At 43.8% G+C, this 21656-nt stretch overlaps 1 protein-coding gene across 1 annotated transcript in view; it reads right to left on the bottom strand.

Moving 5' to 3' along the window:
* Positions 1 to 21656, bottom strand: part of LOC126126296 (glucose dehydrogenase [FAD, quinone]-like) — a 116471-nt gene that overhangs the window by 25246 nt on the left and 69569 nt on the right. Inside the window, exons 2-3 of the mRNA XM_049915140.1 lie at positions 16356 to 16573; positions 4229 to 4431 (exon numbers count right to left, since the gene is read on the bottom strand). Coding sequence (XP_049771097.1) covers positions 4229 to 4431; positions 16356 to 16573 — 421 coding nt within the window. The remainder of the gene's footprint in view (positions 1 to 4228; positions 4432 to 16355; positions 16574 to 21656) is intronic.

Below are 21656 nucleotides of genomic sequence, written 5' to 3'. Positions count from 1 at the left end.
TGGACGGTCGTATGCAGTTGAGTCCCCCCAAAAATATGTGAACAGTTAAGAGATGTCGATGAAATATGAGTTTTGAAGTTTGCTGTCGAATGGTACGGCAGCAGTGAGTGTCTTAGAGGTTTGTTTATGGAAGTTGGACGTAATTACAGACAAAATCATTGGACAAACCAGTACTGTCGCATCCGTTGGCATCCTACAGTGTTATTTGACCAGTTATTAAGGTTACAGCGAACTGTTATGGACTTATTGTTTAATTTAGAAAAACAATGGAACAATGGCAAACGTAAGTGTAAAAATGGATGTCATATTAACAGCCAATGTTAGCGTGCCTGGGTCAGAAAAAAGGTGTGTCTTTGCTTCAGGCAACACCGTCGGCTTTCATAAGAAACGTGTTCTCTCTGTGAACCATCCTTTACCGACGTACGATCGCCAAAAAGGGAAAATAAAGAATCAACCAATTGCAGCAGGAGTTAAGTTTTACCATCGTCGCCCAGTAACTGGTAGCGTCCTCAGCTTACTTCCACCTCTTTGTAATTTTCCTCTGTTGCCCTACTTTTCGCTACCTATTTTGGTGTAATCCATCCTCATGGGCGTTCAGCTGTATTACATTTATATATTGTTATTGGATAATTCATTCACTTTTTTTATTGATCAGTTTTAGTTCACATGATCGATTATACAACTTTTAAGGTTCCGTGCCTCAATCGCTAAAAACGGAACCCTTACATGATCGCTTTGTTGTACGTCTGTCTGTCTGTCTGTCTGTCTGTCCGACTGTTGAAAACCCTTTTTCTCAGGAACGGGCAGTTATATCAGGTACTTACTAAGGCCTTGGTTCCTTTGGCGGCGATAAAAACTGAAGTTTCTAAGTCAATGAAATCGGAAGAGAGGGCCCTTTATGTCACATATTTTGATATCGAAAAACTCACTCATCAGAATCTATAGGAACTTCCCACCGACCTAGAAACATCGCATAATAGGATGTATAGTCCGTTTGTGGTGCAAGAACCTAAGCTTCTAAGTCAGTGGAATCAAATGATACGTCAATTTATATTATACATATTTATACTCGCTAACTCTCTCATCCATACCTACTGGGTACGTCCCGTTGGCCTGGAGTTTGACATTTAACAAGAAGAAGGGCCTCATAGTATAAGTAAAGAGGAAAACTCGAAATAATTAATTTATATAAGAAAAATTTTTTTGGCATTTGTCATCCGACTGCCTCTTTCCATCCGTCACAGGATTTTCAGAGCTGCAACAAGCGTTCGACGATGTGAAATGGTGCAAGATTTTCGAAACGCTGAGAAAATTAGGAGTAGACTATAGGGAAAAACGGATGATGTGCAATATGTACAAGAGCCAAGAGGGAAAGGAAAAATAAGACTGGAAAACGAAGAAAGAAGTGCACGAACTAAAAATGGTGTAAGACAAGGATATAGTCTTTCGCCCTTACTGTTCAATCAATTCATTGAAGTAACAACGATGGAATTAAAGAAAAAAGTTTTAAGACTGGGATTAAAGTTCAAGGTGAAAGATTATCCATGATAAGAGTCGCTGGTGGCATAGCTATCTTTAGTGAAAGTGAAGAAGAATTACATGATATGTTGACCGTAACGAACTTAAATAGGCTGTTTAGGTTTTTATGTTGGAAACGCCACGTAGCGCTCTGTATGAAAATCACTGACAGTGCCGTGTGCAGTCTGTAGCTGGTTGGACTCATTGTTGGAATATTCGCTTGTGTAGTGTTGGGCAGTTGGATGTGAACAGCGCGTAGCGTTGCGCAGTTGGAGGTGAGCAGCCAGCAGTGGTGGACGTGGGGAGAGAGGTGGCAGAGTGTTGAGAGCGGACGATCTGGACGTGTGTCCGTCAGAAAAAGGAAATTTGTATGACTGGATGTCATAAACTGATATATATATTATGACTTTTGAACACTATTAAGGTAAATACATTGTTTGTTCTCTATCAAAATCTTTCATTTGCTAACTATGCCTATCAGTAGTTAGTGCCTTCAGTAGTTAGAATCTTTCATTTAGTTGGCAGTATTGGCGCTCCCTGTATTGCAGTAGTTCGAGTAACGGAGATTTTTGTGAGGTAAGTGATTCATGAAAGGTAAGGGCTATTGTTAGTCAGGGCCATTCTTTTGTAGGGATTATTGAAAGTCAGACTGCGTTGCACTAAAGAAACAAAATATGTGTCAGTATAGTGATGATCATAATAAGTAAAGAAAGAAATGTCTGAGTACGTTCAGTTTTGCTCAGCTGTTTGAAAATCAAATAACGTAAGAGGTTTATCAGCACAGTCATTTATAATTTTTGTAAGGGGATGTTACACAAAGAATCTAATGATAAGAGAAGATGGATTGAGAGTAAATCGAAAAAGGAAGAAATTAATGAGAAGTAGCAGAAACGAGAATCAGAACTGGCGATCAGAAAGCAGACGAAGTTAAGGGATTCCCCTCGTTAGCGTACATAGGAAGAAAAATAATCCGATGGACGGAGCAACGAGAACATAAAAAGCAGACTCGAACAGGTAAAAAGGACATATTTCATCAAAAGAAGTCTACTACTATCAAACATAGACCATAATTTGAGGAAGATATTTCAGAGAATGTACCGTTGAACCATAGCATTGTATAGTAGTGGAACAATTGTGAGAAAACCTGAGCAGAGGCGAATATTAGCATTTGAGATGTGGATCTACAGGCAATTGTTGAAAATCAGGTGGACTGGTAAGGCAAGGAATGAGAAGGTTCTCCGCAAAATCGGCGAGAAAAGAAATATATAGAAAACACTGACAGAAAGGACAGGTTGGTTGGTTAGTTGATTTGTGGGATGGCACCAAACAGAGTGGTCATCAGTCCCAACGGATTAGGGAAGGATGGAGAAGGAAGTCGGCCGTGCTCTTCCAAAGGAACCATACAGGCATTTGCCTGAAGAGAATTAGGGATATGACGGAAAATCTAAATCAGGATGGCCGGACGCGGGTTTGAACCGTCATCCTTCCGAATCCAAGTCCAGTCTGCTAAGCACTACGTCACCGCGCTCGGTGAAAGGACAGGATGATAGGGAATTTGCACAAACGAACTTTCAAAGGCACTGATGTGCACAGAGACGGTAGATTAGTTCGAGGAAGTGTATGGACACGGCAGTTAGTTGCAATGTCATTGGTTTTTTATTATTCCAGCACACCCAGATTTCAGCTACAAGTAGCCATCATCAGCACGTTTGGATGAGTTACCCTCCAACAAACTCTCAGCAGCACATGTCACCATGTGTCTTTACTGGAGTATAGGCAGGATTAAACTCAGGTTGAAGATGGCCATCTGTAGGTGAAATGTGGACATGCAAGAATAACAAGCAACCAGAGGGATTGCTATGTTCGTATCCTTCCTTAAATCTGTTAAGACATCAGGGATTAACTTCGGTTACACCTGGAGCTGTAGATGCTAACAACTGTAGAGGAAGATAGAGACTGGAATACATCCAGCTAACAATTGAGGACGCACGTAGCGACTGATGCTCTCAAATAAAAAGCTTGGTACGGGAGAGGAGTTAGTAGCTGGTCGCTTCAAATCAGCCAGATGTCTGAAGACTCAGAAAAACGTTGTACTGCGTATTACATGTAAGACTTATTCAGGAGCCACGCGGTCTTTGGCGTCTTGTCTTGGTCCGCGCGGCTCCCCCCGTCGGAGGTTCGAGTCCTCCCTCGGACATGTGTGTGTGTGTGTGTGTGTGTGTGTGTGTGTGTGTGTGTGTCGTCCTTACGGTGAGTTGGTTTAAGTTAGATTAAATAGAGTGTTAGCTTAGGGACTGATGACCTCAGTAGTTTGGTCTCATACGACGTTACCACAAATTTCAATTTTTTTTAAAATTTTTTTTATACAGTGTGTGCAAAGTAAAGCTGGCCCGAAAAATAATTCATGCACCTTAAGACAGGCAACCCAGTTTGCATCATCCACACCTGGGGCTGATAATGTAAGTTGGACTCCTAGCTCAAAGTGCATGAAGTATTTTTCCAGCCAGTTTTATTTTTTCCGGCCCTGTATGTACAAAAAATCCAATCAATAGCTAATCAAAAGTGATTGACATACTAGTAATCCATCTGGAGTCCACTCTGGAGATGTCACTCTAACCACTTATTTAGGTGGGTAGACTTGTGTCTGCTACTGCTACTGGTTGTTGCTACCCTGACAGCGAGTGTTGGCAACAGTGACCGAACGCCTTACCTTGCTGCAATGCCTGCAGTGCTGGAAAACGGTACTCCAGTGAGCTGACTGTGAGCGGCCCGCCGCGGTTGTGATACTTTGCTGCATCTGGAAGCCGCCAGATGGCTTCCGAGCGCAGATCCTCCGACTTTTTGAAGAAGGGCAGCACTTCTTCATACGACCATCCTTTGTTTCCCATAGCCGCCCACTTCTCGTAATCATCCCTGCACAGGTATTTTTGTGTTACAGATATGTTGTATTTTGTTATGGATGTATCCGCTTAGGGCAACGCAGAGTTATTTTCAATATTTTGTAGGTGTTTTTGTGAGATGAAATTTCTGAACACTGAAGTGGATCAAATATAAAGGATGAACACTGATGATTATTAGAGTATGCGTGACATCTATACGGGGTGAACATTAAAAGCCGACAAACTGCATAGACGGATTCCTGATTGGAAATGGAGGAAAAAAGGTCGTATGAACAAATGAGACCTAACTGCTGAGGTCATCAGTCCCCTAGAACTTAGACTTATTAAACCTAACTAACCTTAGGACATAACACACATCCATACCCGAGGCAGGATTCGAACCTGCGACTGTAGCGGTCGCGCAGTTCCAGAATAAAGCGCCTAGAACCACTCGGCCAGTCCGGCCGGCTCCTATGAACATTTGGCCGCAAATGCACCCGCAAATGCACACCACAAACAATATGTACAGTTTATTTGGACCCACAGTCCTTCAGAATTTAAGAATCCATATGTTCCACTTGGCAACGGCCTTGCCGCAGTGGTTACACCGGTTCCCGTGAGTTCGTCGATGTTAAGCGCTGTAGGGCGTGGTCGGCACTTGGATTGACGCTGACAAATGAAAGTTCATCTGACCACGTGCTGTGTGTTACGCGTATACTGCAGGTTGTGTGATTGACGCAGCGTACGGTAAGCAGTGGAATGGATGGGTATTCATATCGGGAATAAGCCGAGGTGGTATTTGTGTACGACCAAGCAGATGGAATCGGTCGAGAGGCAGCACTGATATACCAAAACAAGTATCTTGACAGACACCAAAGACACCACACAACATTTCAAGCCCTTCTTTCAGTCAGACGAATGTGCATAGAGATGGCCGACTGCGGGTGCACCAGACTTGGAGGACCGGGTTCTGCAGGATATTGAAACGAACCCTAGAACAAACTCCAGCCAAGTAACTCGCCAATATGGTGTAAGGCAAAGCACAATTATGTGTATCCTGTACGATTGTCGCTACCATCCGTATCACCTTCAAAGAGTGCAAAGATTATCAGCTGTGGATCTCCCTCTACGGGGAAGGGTTTTGTCGATGATATTCCAGAAGGATTTTGTCGATGGTTTTTGCACCAGACCATCACAATTATTTCTGACAGCAATTCTCTTTACCCACGAAGCAACATTTACCAGAACTGGCATTATCAATTCGCATAATCGCCGTCTGTGGGCTACAGACAGTCCTCGCGGAATGGTTAAGGCGTCTTATCACATCGGCTCGACATCCGTGTATGGGCAGGTATTCTTGGCGATTACGTACTTGGACCAGTTATTATTCCACAACGCCTGAACGGAGGAACGTATCTGGACGTCCTGCGGAATACTCATCCTGGGCTGCTTGAGGACGTGCCTTTGGCAATACGACAGGTTATGTGGTTCCTGCATGACGGAGCATTACAGTTTGCTGACACCTCAGCAACATCTTTTCCGCACGTTGGATGGGATGGGGAGGCCCAGTAGCAAGGCCTGATAGATCACCGGACTTAAACTCCTGAATATTTACCTCTTGGGGCATCTGAAAAGCGTTTGTGTATGCTGGACCAGTTCCTGGTGTGTAGACACTTCAACAGGGTGTTCACGACGCCTGTGAAGTTATTCGGAGAGAGGCCGGAACCTGCGAAAGAATGCGGCAATCCATGATGAGATGTGTGAACGCGTGCATTACATCGCAAGGAGACCACTTTGAGCATCTGTTGTGACGTTCATGCGATGCAACACTGTTGTGTGTTCCGGGACGATTTCTTGACGTTGCACGCACACCGTCCATTTCCTTACATATGTTCATAGGGCCTTTTTTCCTGCATTTACAATCAGGAATCCGTCCCTCCAGTTTGTCAGTTTTATTAATATTCATCCTGTGTACCTTTGAAGCTGTTGTTAAATCGAACAACCTAATGTGTCTTTTCTTTCAAAGCAGCGTATCAGAAAAGATATTATGGAGTATACACCACTGGCCATTAAAATTGCTACACCAAGAAGAAATGCAGATGATAAACGGCTATTCACTGGACAAATATATTATAGTAGAACTGATATGTGATTACGTTTTCACGCAGTTTGGGTGCATAGATCCTGAGAAATCAGTACACAGAACAACCACTTCTGGCCGTAATAACGGCCTTGATACGTCTGGGCATTAAGCCAAATAGAGCTTGGATGGCGTGTACAGGTACAGCTGCCCATGCAGCTTCAACACGATACCACAGTTCATCAAGAGTAGTGACTGGCGTATTGTGACGAGCCAGTTGCTCGGCCACCATTCACCAAACGTTTTCAATTAGTGAGAGATCTGGAGAATGTGCTGGCCAGGGCAGCAGTCGAACATCTTCTGTATCCAGAAAGGCCCGTACAGGACCTGCAACATGCGGTCGTGCATTATCCTGCTGAAATGTAGGGTTTTGCAGGGATCGAATGAAGCGTAGAGTCACGGGTCGTAACACATCTGAAATGTAACGTCTACTGTTCAAAGTGCCGTCAGTGCGAAAAAGAGGTGACCGATAAGTGTAATCAATGGTACCCCATACCATCACGCCGGGTGATGACGAATACACGCTTCCAATGTGCGTTCACCGCGATGTCGCCAAACACGGATGCGACCATCATGATGCTGTAAACAGAACCTGGATTCTTCCGAAAAAATTACGTTTTGCCATTCGTGCACCCAGGTTCGTCGTTGAGTACATCATCGCAGGCTCTCCTGTCTGTGATGCAGCGTCAAGGGTAAGCGCAGCCAAGGTCTCTGAGCTGATAGTCAATGCTGCTGCAAACGAGGTCGAACTGTTCGTGCAGATGGTGTAGCAATTTTAACGGCCAGTAGTGTAGATTGCTAAATGAGACTTCACGTTATTTCTTGCTTCTGTTTCGAGAGCCTAATGTGACACAGGTAATTATCCACCGGCGCACAGCTAATGACTAATGTTATGCAGAGTGCTTGGTTTCCCATAAATCAGTAAACTCGTATTTCCATTGGCAGAGAAATGTGTGGAGAATTTCAGAAACCACAAATTATTCCATTGAGACGGTCACGGGAATCATTAAATTCACGAAGGATACTTAGGAATTTCTGCTACAACTTGCAATCACGACCACGAAGTGCGTAAAGAACCATAGGATCTTAATCGGACGGTGCATTTTAACTCAGTATCCATAATTCTTCGTTTACAGGTGAATGAAGAAAGCCTGCTATGGAAAGGGGCCGCACCTCGGTTGCAAGGAAAATAACATTGCTCTGGCTAACGGTCGCTGGTGAAAGAGGTGCGTATTACGCAACGATATCGTAAAACCAGATGGCAGGGTTATGCTTACGCTTGATTACAGCAAGACTACGCCAATATTTCCCGTGTAGGCTATGCGACACCTGAAGTAGTTATGGAGCCATAGCAGATCCGAGAATTTCGAGGTCCGAGGCAATTTGTGTACGCCAAAAACGAGTATGGGGCGCTAGCTGAATGGGTTTTGGTTTCTTTTGAAAAGTAGTAACTGCCGTTTCTGCTCTACAGCTTTAGCGTAAATTCATATGGCGGACCTAGCACAGCTCTGGCGCCGAACGGAGCCGAATGATCAATGGGTGCTATGTTAAAACGATTTTTGTGAGATAGCCAATCAAAATCGTACGGGAACAGGTAAGTAACGTTGACAGTGAGTGTTACTGACGAGGCCGGTCCGAAGAGCAGTAGTGAATGCAGACTGCGGTGACACAGTGTAATCGCAGTGCATAATCCTCCCGAAGGAAGTGGTTGGAAATTCTACCTGAATCGGTGGGAAATGAAGAGCCTCAGTTTTCACAGTGCCAGATAATTCACAGGAGGGAACTCACTGTAATTAATTTACGACTGGAAAGGATGGGGGGGGGGGAGAGAGTGGGAGAAAGTACCTCTATTCGGTAGAAGACAGGAAGATGTATAGTTTTGGGTTACATTTTCCAGGGACGACTTAAAGTTTCTAAGAGTATTACTAAGACATAGCTAAGCCTAACGCTTCATTGTGAGTGAAGGTATCGAGTCGGATTTAAGCGAAATTAATAAAGGAGCTTCACTCTTAATTTTATATTGGTGTGTACTTTTTAGTAGTTAATGTGTCCTCTGTTAAGGTCGGCATGTATTTTGTGTTATCACTTCATCCCTATGTGCGCCGTAACCTTAGTGTGTGTTAGATACAAGTGAAGGGAAGAGCTGTTCCTCCGATTCTATTTATTGTTGTCAATCTTGGTATCTTTGCAGTTCATGAGTAGTATGAACGAATAATTGAGTTTTGAGCAAGGAGGAGTCAGAGCGTCCTTATGATTCAAAGTTAGGAAGTGACCCTGTTCTCGCAGTTTCTTATTGAGGCTAACAACCCAATTAAGTTCTGTTTCAAAACCGGGAGCGGGTGATGTTGGAGGCATCTGGACATGAACTGCTTTTTTTTCGTGGCTAAACGAAAGGGTGGTAAGTCAAATGTTACAAATTACTTTTTGCTTACACAAAGTGAAATACGTCTACAGACGTTAATGTAACCTCTGGCGTGCCACAGGGAAGTGTTATGGGACAATTGCTTTTCACAATATATATAAATGGCCTAGTAGATAGTGTCGGAAGTTCCATGCGGCTTTTCGCGGATGATGCTGTAGTATACAGAGAAATTGCAGCATTAGAAAATTGCAGCGAAATGCAGGAAGATCTGCAGCGGATAGGCACTTGGTGCAGGGAGTGGCAACTGACCCTTAACATAGATAAATGTAATGTATTGCGAATACATAGAAAGAAGGGTCCTTTATTGTATGATTATATGATAGAGGAACAAACACAGGTAGCAGTTACTTCTGTAAAATATCTGGGAGTATGCGTGCGGAACGATTTGAAGTGGAATGATCATATAAAATTAATTGTAGGTAAGGCGGGTACCAGGTTGAGATTCTTTAGGAGAGTCCTTAGATAATGTAGTCCATCAGCAAAGGAGGTGACTTACAAAACACTCGTTCGACCTCTACTTGAGTATTGCTCATCAGTGTGGGAACCGTACCAGGTCGTGTTGACGGAGGAGATAGAGAAGATCCGAAGAAGAGCGGCGCGTTTCGTCACAGGGTTATTTGGTAAGCGTGATAGCGTTACGGAGATGTTTAGCAAACTCAAGTGGCAGACTCTGCAAGAGAGGCGCTCTACATCGCGGTGTAGCTTGCTGTCCAGGTTCCGAGAGGGTGCGTTTCTGGATGAGGTATCGAATATATTGCTTCCCCCTACTTATACCTCCCGAGGAGACCACGAATGTAAAATCAGAGAGATTCGAGCGCGCACGTAGGCTTTCCGGCAGTCGTTCTTCCCGCGAACCATACGCGACTGGAACAGAAAGGGAGGTAATGACAGTGGCACGTAAAGACCCCTCCGCCACACACCGTTGGGTGGCTTGCGGAGTATAAATGTAGATGTTTATGTAGATATACTTGCAAGTGAAAACGTAGCCCTCCAAACTATCACATTACAATTTATTGCTTTACCGTCACGACGGCACCATTACCTACAATGAGGTGACAGAAGTCAAGGGATACATCTGAATATCTTGTCGGTTTTGCTTTTGCCCGCCGTAGTGCAGCACCTCGACATAGAAGGGACTCGGAAAGTCACTGGAAGTGACCTGCAGAAATACTCAGCCACGCTGCCCCTATAGCCACGCATAATAGCGGAAGAACTGCCGATGCAGGAATTTGTGTACGAACTGTCCTCTTCATTATGTCCCATAAATTTTCGACAGGATTCATGTTCATCTGGTGGCCAAATCATTCGCGCGAACTATCCGGAATGTTCCTCGAACCAGTCGCGAACTAATGTGGCCCAGTGACACGGCGCACTTCATCCACAAAAATTCCATTGTTAAGAGGCAGCAAATGGTCCCCAAGTAGCAGATTATAGCCATTTCCAGTCAACGATAGGTTCACTTGGACCAGAGGATCCAGTCCATTCCATATAAACACAGGCCACACCATTATGGAGCCACCACAAGCTTGCACGGTAACTTGTTGACAACGTGGCCAATGGCTTCGTGGGGTCTCGGACACACTCGAACCCCACCATCAGTTCTTGCCATCTGAAACAGGGACTCGTCTGATTGGGCCACGGACCCAACTAATATGGTCACGAGCCCAGGAGAGGCGCTGCAGACAATGTCGTTCTCTTAGCAAAGACGCTCGCATCGGTCGTCCGCTGCCACCGCCCATTAACGCCAAATTCCGCAGCCGCTCCTGAAGTATACGTTCGTCGTACATCTCACATTGATTTCGGCAGTTATTTCACGCAATGGCGCTCATCTGTTAGCGCAGACAGCCACTGCTCTCGGCCGTTAAGTGAAGGCCGTCAGCCACTGCATTGTCCGTGGTGAGAAATGATGCCTGAATATTCGGTATTCTCGGCACATTCTTGACACTGTGGATCTCGGAAGATTGAATTCCCTAACGGTTTCAGAAATGGAACGTCCGATGCGTGTAGCTCCAAGTACCATTCCGCGATCAAATTCTGTATTTCTTCTCGTGCAGCCTTAATCACGTCGGAAACCTTTCCACGCTAATCGTCTAAGTACAATTGACAGCTCCGCCAGAGCACTGCCCTTTTATACTTTGTGCCCGCAATGCTACCGCCATCCGTATATGTGCATATCGCTATTCCACGACTCTTTGACACCTCAGTGTATTAGACGATTCCTGGGGACATTCATCTCATTTCCAACCAAATGTACGTATTTCATATCGTATCCGCTAATATGTGAATACGGTCGCACATGTGGACGACGTCATTTTAACAGTCAACATTTACATTCCCGTAGTTCAGAATGAAGTTGTGAATGGTAAGACTGTTTAAAAAAATGTAATTAGCTTTCGTAAGGTTTTTAAGAAGGGAACGTATCCACATAATTGATCAGTTTTTCAGTAGTTGTATGTGGTTACAGTTACCGCTTGAGAATGGCACACATGCTGAAATTGCTGTCTCAGATATATTCAGCAACCTAAGTGGAACATTTATAAGCACTCCGTCTCCAGGCCGCGAGTGGCCTACCGGGACCATCCGACCGCCGTGTCATCATCAGAAGAGGTTGTGGATAGGAGGGGCGTGGGGTCAGCACACTGCTCTCCCGGTCGTTATGATGGTATTCTTGACCGAAGCGGCTACTATTTGGTCGAGTAGCTCCTCAATTGGCATCACGAGGCTGAGTGCACCCCAAAAAATGGCAACAATGCATGTCGGCCTGGATAGTCACCCATCCAAATGCCGACCACGCCCTACAGCGCTTAACATCGACGAACTCACGGGAACCGGTGTAACCACTGCGGCAAGGCCGTTGTCAAGTGGAACATATGGATTCTAAAATTCTGAAGGACTGTGGGTCCAAATAAACTGTACATATTGTTTGTGGGGTGTCCTCTTGGATATTATGAATTTTAAATCGTGATAACCTTAAACTATTATCCTATTAGCGTTCCACATTTACCTTTCCCAATACAAGTTTTGCAAACTACTCTTAATGGTCGTTACAGATGGGCATTTTATTGGAGAATGTATTAACCGCCGATATGTAATTTAGAAGTAGATACCTTTGATGTAGCGAAGGAGCTTAAATCGCTTATTAAATGCAAGGCGTCCGATCCAGATTGTATACCAATCATGATCGTTTAGGAGTATGCTGATACAATGGCTCCATATTGAGCAATCAAATACAACTGCTTGCTAATCGAAAGATCCGTACCTAAAGGTTCACAACTTGCGCAGGTCATACCAATACCAAAAAAAAAAGAAATAGGATTAATTCACTAAATTACATACCCATGTCACTAACGCCGATTTTTAAATGATTCTGGAACATATACTGTATTGGAACGATAAGAATTCAAAAAATTCGTTCTTGTGAAACACAACTAGCCCTTCATTCTCACGAAGTAATGAATGCTGTCGACAGGGGATGTCAAAGTAACCCTAATTTTTTAGATTTCCAGAAGGTTTTTGACACCGTTACTCACAAAATACTTCTAATCAGATTATGTGCTTATGGGGTAACGTTTCTCAGTTGTGCGACTGGATTCGTGTGATCCAATTCGTAGTAACTGACGGAAAGTCATCAAGTAAAACATAAGTAAATTTAGAAGGAAGGTCAACATTGGCCGTAATGTTGATGATTTATTTATAGTAAAATCGATTTCAAACTTTTGCATCGCATTGGGAGACAGATGGAGATTTCCAAAAAACCGACCCTATAATTGTGTTGCGCCCTAAAATATGTCACTGGGACCTCATCAAATCAGTTACACTCACAATGTTGTGGTGACTGCACTCAGGAAATGTTTTTAGCACTGGGAGTGTTATAGTGTTACAAAGCAGTACATATACTACTTGCTGCTGCATATCTCTGTCATAAATTTTTCTCCGAGAGACTTTGATAGAGCAAACACAGTCGCCGTCATGGGAAATACCTGTTCATGACGCGTATAGTCCTTGACAACCGGATTTCGCATCAACGAATGAACAGACGGCAGTGCGGTCACTCGCCAGTTCACTGCTAGATAGCAATAACAGTTGAACACCTAAACCATCTGAATTCACCACTTCGCTGTGGGATACAGGCGCCACTGTCACACATGTGCTCCTCCCCTCTTCCCCCCTCCCTCCCCCTCCACCCCCCGTGTGAATAAGAACACAGTATGTCAAACGGTGAAGAGATCAGCATGGGCATGGGCGCTGTGAGACCGTTCCTTATTCGAAGCAAGGATTAGGAACCGTGTCTGATGAGTACTTGCTACACAGTCATTGCAGGGCATAAGTACATTGTTAATCATATGAAACAAAACAACAGGGCAATATTCACGCCGGTTAGAGGTATTCTCTGGTTGGGGATGTTCAAATGCTTGTAAAGGATGGAATGTGGTTCTCGATACTCACAACTAGATTTTCCTTTAGTTTCATTTAAATTCTATATTTAAAAGCAGGTTTAAAAAATTTTCACCTATATATTTCCTTCGCGAAAGAAATATCTTTTCATTTTTAGTTAATCTTCTCATGAAATTGTGAGTAAAAATGAAAATAAGGTGGCAAAAGCCTGCGACCGGGCTATTGGTCTCCCTGCAGGTGGAGTACAGCCCTCCTTCGCCGCGGCGCTAGGAGGGGGGGGGGGGGACGAGTGGCTAGCCCATCGCCCCAGCCTACTTTGCCCCAGTGGAAAGATCCCCGGTACTCCTTTGATTCCAGGATGAGTGGACCTGGGTCCACACTCGATGGCCTAGAATGAGAAAAATCGTTCAGCCCTCTCCAGGATTTGAGACGGGACTTGAAAGATCGGAGTCTAGAACTCTACACACCAGACCACCGTTTCTCAACACTCGCGTCACGTCACATTAGTGTGTCGCGAATACGTTTCGGGTTGGTCGTGAGATTTTTAATGACTTCTAATCTTCCTCAGATGAAACGCACGGAACACAAAAACATTGTCGGCAAATCGTTTCTTCGTGTAACACTTCTTACGAGATATCGCCCACCATTGTACGTGATTGCACGCATTTAAAAGTGTATCCTATCATAATAATTATATGTTATTTGTATTCAACTCTAAAACGTTTTATGTGTTTTCATTTTTGGATCTAGGAAAAAGCCACATGCATAGGTGTCGCAGAAGTTTCAAACGAACTTTGTTGTGCCCCAAATAAAGAAAAAGCTAGAGAAATGCAGCACTAGTCTACCACGACCGCCGAAAATGTCAGTATTCATAGTGCATTTACGTTCGGCACAAAACTGCAAAACACGATAACGAAAATAAAGTAATTTGTTCATATCTAGAGATTGAACAGATTATTGAGGCATATATTTTTTTTGTTTAACGAAAAAGCATATGAATTATATGTATCAACTAAAGAGAGCTATTATTATTAAAAACTATGATTAATTATTTGTTAGTCTCCACTCCAGTTATAAATAAATATAGAACTTAAATAAGCACAGATGAATCATATTAGTTACAGTTCAGTTATTGACTTTACGATTACAAACCACTATGCATTCCCTCCAGCTACTAACGAATACAGTAAAAGAATAAAACGCGTAAAACAATTTTTATGTGTCCGTTATTATTTAATCCATGTCCATATTTCCGTCGCCGCGGATCATCTTCAAAGCTAAGTAGTTACGTCAGCAAGCTGTTGTCAGTATCAGAATCACACAACAGAACAGAGTATTCTTATGTGAGGTTGTGATACAGCTACGACGCAACTACGTAGTTCTGAAGATGAAGGAGACCGAAACCGAAAATTAAAACTATGGTAAACATCAATACAATTGCTGTGCTCCCTCGACTAAAATGTCATGTGTAGTGAAGCTAGAAATGTTTTGTACGGAAAATCTTGAAAATCGATGTCGACCAATCCATATACACGTACTCCCACACAACCTAACAGGCACCCTGTAACATAAGCAAGACTGTAGTCCACCCTGTCGTTCCGAATTATGTCAAAATGTTTTGAGTAACACTCCACAGACACCATGTTTGTGTTCTGAAATAATCTCTGTTACACTCAGCCCCGAGCAACCTCCGAGAGCTGCGGACAGATGTTGAGAGACAATGGATCAAGTTCGTTACCAAATACTTTTAGTTATCGTTAGGCTCCGACGTCGCGATATCGCCATCAGGACTAAAAGGGGCTTTGTTAATGACTATATCTGCCACAGTGCGGATCCTACTTCCATTGTGCGAGTGTCTCGTATAGTGCTCGCTGAAACACGTTTCATGGTACCCGACAAAAGGCAGCGTAAAAATCATTGTGGGAGCGGGTCCTGAACAATTACAGAATTGTTACTTCTTAAGTAATAGAACCCAGTACGTTGTCCTCGAGGGTGAGTGTTCATCGGAGGTCAGGGTATCATCTGGAGTGCCCCAGGGAAGAGTGGTAGGTCCGCTGTTGTTTTCTATCTACATAAATGAACTATTGGATGGGGTGGATAGCCATGTGCGGCTGTTTGCTGATGATGCTGTCGTGTACGGGAAGGTGTCGTCGTTGGGTGACTGTAGGAGGATACAAGATGATTTGGACAGGATTTGTGATTGGTGTAAAGAATGGCAGCTAACTCTAAATATAGATAAATGTAAATTAATGCAGATGAATAGGAAATAGAATCCTGTAATGTTTGAATACTCCATTAGCAGTATAGCGCTTGACACAATCACGTCGATTAAATATTTGGAAGTAACATTGCAGAGCAATATGAAGTGGGAGAAGCATGTAATGGCAGTTGTGGTGAAGGCAGATAGTCGTCTTCGGTTCATTGGTAGAATTTTGGGAAGATGTGGTTCATATGTAAAGGAGACCGCTTATAGAACGCTGGTGCGACCTATTCTTGAGTACTGCTCGAGCATTTGGGATTCCTATCAGGTCGGATTGAAGGAGGACATAGAAGCAATTCAGAGGCGGGCTGCTAGATTTGTTACTGGTAGTACTGGTAGGTTTGATCATCACGTGAGTGTTACGGAAATGCTTCAGGAACTCGAGTGGGAGTCTCTAGAGAAAAGGAGGCGTTCTTTTCGTGAATCGCTACTGAGGAAATTTAGAGAACCAGCATTTGAGGCTGACTGCAGTACAATTTAATGCCGCCAACTTACATTTCGTTGAAAGACCACAAAGATAAAATAAGAGAGATTTGGGCTCGTACAGAGGCATATAGGCAGTCATTTTCCCCTCATTCTGTTTGGGATTGGAACATGGAGAGAAGATGCTAGTTGTGGCACGAGGTACCCTCCGCCACGTACTGTATGGTGGATTGCGGAGTATGTGTGTAGATGTAGATGTAGAATTTCTAGAGGCTTCGTTCCAGTTTCTGGTGGAATAGAGAGTTTCGGCCTGCTGACCTGTGTCCGCGCATGTAGATCATGCTGTTGATGGCGCTGGTGCCTCCCAGGGCGCGTCCCGTGGCGATGTGGCAGCGGTCGTGCTTCTCCCCGCGGCAGGCGCTGGCCTGGGGCTGCGTGCGGTGCTCCCAGATGTGCGGCGGGGCCACCGAGAGGCCCGTCAGACCGGGAACCTGGGTCCAGTGCGGCAGCTCGGAGCCCGCCTCCAGCAGCAGCACCTGGAAAGCCCATCGTAAAGCTTTCACCGTCTTTAGCGCAATTACGGACGTATTTTGCGAATTTAGTAGAACACAAATGTTTAAAAATGTACATGGCAACACTTTGCTATTGATGAAGTATGCTGTTGTTGTGGTGGTTTGATGCAGATCTCCATGAAGCTTCCCTCCATCTCCCTCCCACCCTTCACATGCAGTCCTCTTCAGCTCTGCACAACTGCTGTAGACCATGCCCAACCTGCTGCTCTCTATTTGTAGCTTTCATCCCACACTTCCATCATCCAACTGACAATTCCTTGATGCCCCAGTACCTGCCCTATCAGACGATTTCTTCTTTCAGTCAACTTCTGTCGTAAACTGAATTTTTTTCCCCTCATAGAGTTCAGGATTTCATTACTTATTCAATTTGCCCATGTAATATTATACTAAAGCACTTTCTTTCTAAAGCTTCTATTCTCTTCTTGTCTGAACTGCTTATCGTTCACATTACACGTTGTACAAGGCTACTCTCCATACAAAAAAGACTTCGGAAGATACACCCCAAGTCTTAAATTTATATTCCATATTAACAAATGTCTCTTTTTCTGAATCGACTTCTTTGCTATTGCCAGTCTGCATTAAATATATTCCTTACTTCGGCCATCATAAGTTACTTTGCATGCCAAATAGCAAGTCTCACCAAATAATATTGCTTACTTCCTGATCTTATTCTCTCACCAACACCTGACGTAATTCGACTACCATCCATTACTTCCGTTTTACGTTTATTGTTATTCATCCCACAAGCTCTTTTCAAACCATTACATTTTCATATTTAATATTCCATTAGTATACTTCAAACCTTTTTTCTTCTCCCTCAGCTGTGATTCTCTTCCCGAATTCCTCTTTGGTTTTCTATTCTGCTTCTTCAGTATGGCAGATAATGTGGTGTCACCGCCAGACACCACACTTGCTAGGTGGTAGCCTTTAAATCGGCCGCGGTCCGTTACTATACGTCTGACCCACGTGTCGCCACTGTCAGTGATTGCAGACCGAGCGCCGCCACACGGCAGGTCTAGAGACACGTCCTAGCACTCGCCCCAGTTGTACAGCCGACTTTGCTAGAGATGGTTCACTGACAAATTACGGTCTCATTTCCCGAGACGATAGTTAGCATAGCCTTCAGCTACGTCATTTGCTACGACTTAGCAATGCGCTATTATCATTTGCTATTTATCTTATGATGCATGTACCGTCAGACCGATGTTCACCAATTATGGATTAAAGTTAAGTATTCCATCAGCTACGTACTTTATTTGCCAGTCTCAATCCCTTTAACTGTTCCAGACCTCACGCCAGCCTGCGTGAGCTTAAACGCGTGCCTTTCGTCTACCGGTCATAGTGGCTTGGCTGTTTTGCCAAGTCACAACAGATAACATCGACGAAAGGCTTTCTTACCACCTCCTGACCTATCGCTTCCAAGTCTTTCGACACTTAAAATAGCTGTCAGGTATCTACTCAAATCAATGCTGTTAGAAATTTTAAATATTATTCATACATGAGTAGCATGTGGAGGTTCCAGCATATTTTGACCTCTAACGGTTCGCTGAAGATCATGAAGGTAGTCACGTGTATGTCAGATGCTTCATACATCACAAAACGTACCCCACGTATCTATTGTGGGGCACGCCGCTTCTATGTTTATTTACGATGTCCCAAACCAAGACCGCAGAAAGTCATATCTCCTCTCCTCCAATCACAGTGAACTATTTCAGCAGTCCTTAAAATGAAACAGTCAACCAAGATGGGGACTAAGAGCAGTCTTTTGGCTGTGCTCAAATCTGTACAAGTGATCTAAATTTACTACACAATGTTAGTAATTATTTGGAAAACTACGTAAATGATGTACGAGTAATTTGCAGTTTTTCCACATCTAAAATACAGCAGCAGCAGCACACACACACACACACACACACACACACACACACACACACACACACATACAGGTACACGTAACTGACAGTAATTTTGCAACTGTAACTGCAGATCTCTTATTGTCTTAAAATGAGAATTTTTCTCCAAAATAAAATTATTTCTCCAAATACGTACGTCTTCGACCACAAAACACAGTGACACTACTGTCGTAATTTAATTGTCCTATACGAAAAAATACAAATGGTTTCTATAACGGCACAACTGATAAAATTTGTAGTTTGAGCAGCCCATGTTTGTTATCTACACTATGCTTTGCAGGTGCATTGGACCTACGAAGTTAATATTTTTACATCCAAATTGCCTTTATTACTCGTTAAAATACACACATCTTCATCTACATCTATACTCCGAAACCGACCTTACTATGTGTGTCGGAGCATGCTTTACATACCAGTGTCACTTCCTCCTTTTTCTGTTCGAATTTGTTTACTGTCACAACCGAAATAAATTGTATGTTATGCTACCAGCGTCGTCCGATCTTTGTAACACATCAAATTAATCGAAACACCTAAAAATAACGAAGTGAAAACTACACATAGATACTACTGGTAATATAACTCACAGCTTAGAATGCATTTTTTTCGCCTTGAATTGGTAATGTAATTACGACGTTGCTGTTGACAACATCTAATGGCCGCTATTGCAGCTTCAGCTAGTCCACCATACATCTGTACATATAAGTTGGTATGTCCGAAAGAACAGATACCATCTTCGTATATAGTTAAGGCTAACCAGCCACTGCCGGCCGGTGTGGCCGTGCGGTTCTCAGCGCGTCAGTTTGGAAGCGCGTGACCGCTACGGTCGCAGGTTCGAATCCTGCCTCGGGCATGGATGTGTGTGATGTCCTTAGGTTAGTTAGGTTTAGTGTAGTTCTAAGTTCTAGGGGACTGATGACCTCAGTAGTTAATTCCCAAAGTGCTCAGAGCCATTTGAACCATTTTTTGAACCAGCCACTGACTTTTTTCTGTGCTGGATGCACACACATTGCCCGAACTATTACGGGACTCGGTAAGATTGTCTGCCGTGAGTAATGAGTGTACTGGGCAAGGTCACCACGAATGTAGTGTGTGGACACTAAGCTGGGAGTGTGGGTCTCACGGGGCGCGTGCAGGGGATAAATCCGTGCAGTCGAACTATCCTCTGTGCCCTCGGTGACTCAGATCCATGCAAGCAGGAGATCGCGGGTTCGACTCCCAGTCGGGGCACACATTTTCAACTGTCTCCGTTGATGTATATCAACGCCTGCCGACAGCTTAGGGTCTTAATTTAACTATCATTTCATACATCTGTGAGTCTTTTAATATTTCGAATGCATTTAGCATAGAAATATGCTTTTCTTGATATGTTTAACAGCAATTGTCCATTTTTTCTATTAGTAACAAAAACCTCTGGGAAGGTGGAGCTGTTGATACGGGTTTCACAAATAGTATGTTGAATAATCGTACTACACATTTATACAGGGTGGTCCATTGATAGTGACCGGGCCAAATATCTCACGAAATAAGCATCAAACGAAAAACTACAAAGAACGAAACTCGTCTAGCTTGAAGGGGGAAATCAGATGGCGCTATGGTTGGCCAACTAGATGGCGCTGCCATAGGTCAAACGGATATCAACTGCGTTTTTTTAAATAGGAACCCCCATTTTTATTACATATTCGTGAAGTACGTAAAGAAATATGAAAGTTTTAGCTGGACCACTTTTTTCGCTTTGTGATATATGGCGCTGTAGTAGTCACAAACGTGTAATTACGTGGTATCACGTAACATTCCGCCAGTGCTGACGGTATTTGCTTCGTGATACATTATCCCTGTTAAAATTTACCGTTTACCAATTGGGGAAAAGGTCGATATCGTGTTGATGTATGGCTGTTGTGGTCAAAATGCCCAACGGGCGTGTGCTATGTCTGCTGCTCGGTATCCTGGACTACATCATCCAAGTGTCCGGACCGTTCGGCAGATAGTTAAGTTATTTCAGGAAACAGGAAGTGTTCAGCCACATGTGAAATTTCAACCACGACCTGCAACAAATGGTGTAGGTGATTTAGCTGCTGTCGCGGCTAATCCGTACATCAGTAGCAGACAAATTGCGCGAGAATCGGGAATCTCAAAAACGTCGGTGTTGAGAATGCTACATCATCACCAATTGCACCCGTGCCATATTTCTATGCACCAGGAATTGCATGGCGACGACTTTGAACGTCGTGTACAGTTCTGCCACTGGGCACAAGAGAAATTACGGGACGATGAGAGATTTTTTGTACGCGTTCTATTTAGCGACGAAGCGTCATTCACCAAAAGCGGTAACGTAAACCGGCATAATATTCACTACTGGGCAATGGAAAATCCACGATGGCGGCGACAAGTGGAACATCAGCGACCTTGAAGGGTTAATGTATGGTGTGGCATTATGGGAGGAAGGATAATTGTCCCCCATTTTATCGACGGCAATCTAACTGGTGCAATGTATGCTGATTCCTACGTAATGATCTACCGATGTTACTACAAGATGTTTCACTGCATGACAGAATGGCAATGTACTTCCAACATGATGGATGTCCGCCACATAGCTCAAATTTTCAAATGTGTGTGAAATCTTATGGGACTTTACTGCTAAGGTCATCAGTCCCTGAGTTTACACACTACTTAACCTAAATTATCCTAAGGACAAACACACACACCCATGCCCAAGGGAGGACTCGAACCACCGCCGGGACCAGCCGCACAGTCCATCACTGGAGTGACCCAGACCACTCGGCTAATCCCGCGCGGTGGCACATAGCTCGCGTGCGGTTGAAGCGGTATTGAATAGCATATTTCATGACAGGTGGATTGGTCGTCGAAACACCATACCATGCCCAGCACGTTCACCGAATCTGACGTCCCCGGATTTCTTTCTGTGGGGAAAGTTAAAGGATATTTGCTATCGTGATCCACCGACAACGCCTGACAACATGCGTCAGCGCATTGTCAATGCATGTGCGAATATTAAGGAAGGCGAACTACTCGCTGTTGGAGGACTGTCGTTACACGGATTGCCAAATGCATTGAGGTTGACGGACATCATTTTGAGCATTTATTGCATTAATGTGGTATTTACAGGTAATCACGCT

This window comes from Schistocerca cancellata, chromosome 1, assembly GCF_023864275.1.
Source record: "Schistocerca cancellata isolate TAMUIC-IGC-003103 chromosome 1, iqSchCanc2.1, whole genome shotgun sequence".
Lineage (NCBI taxonomy): Eukaryota > Metazoa > Arthropoda > Insecta > Orthoptera > Acrididae > Schistocerca > Schistocerca cancellata.
Note: the sequence above shows the minus strand (reverse complement) of the source record. Positions and strands in the feature narration are given on the sequence as shown.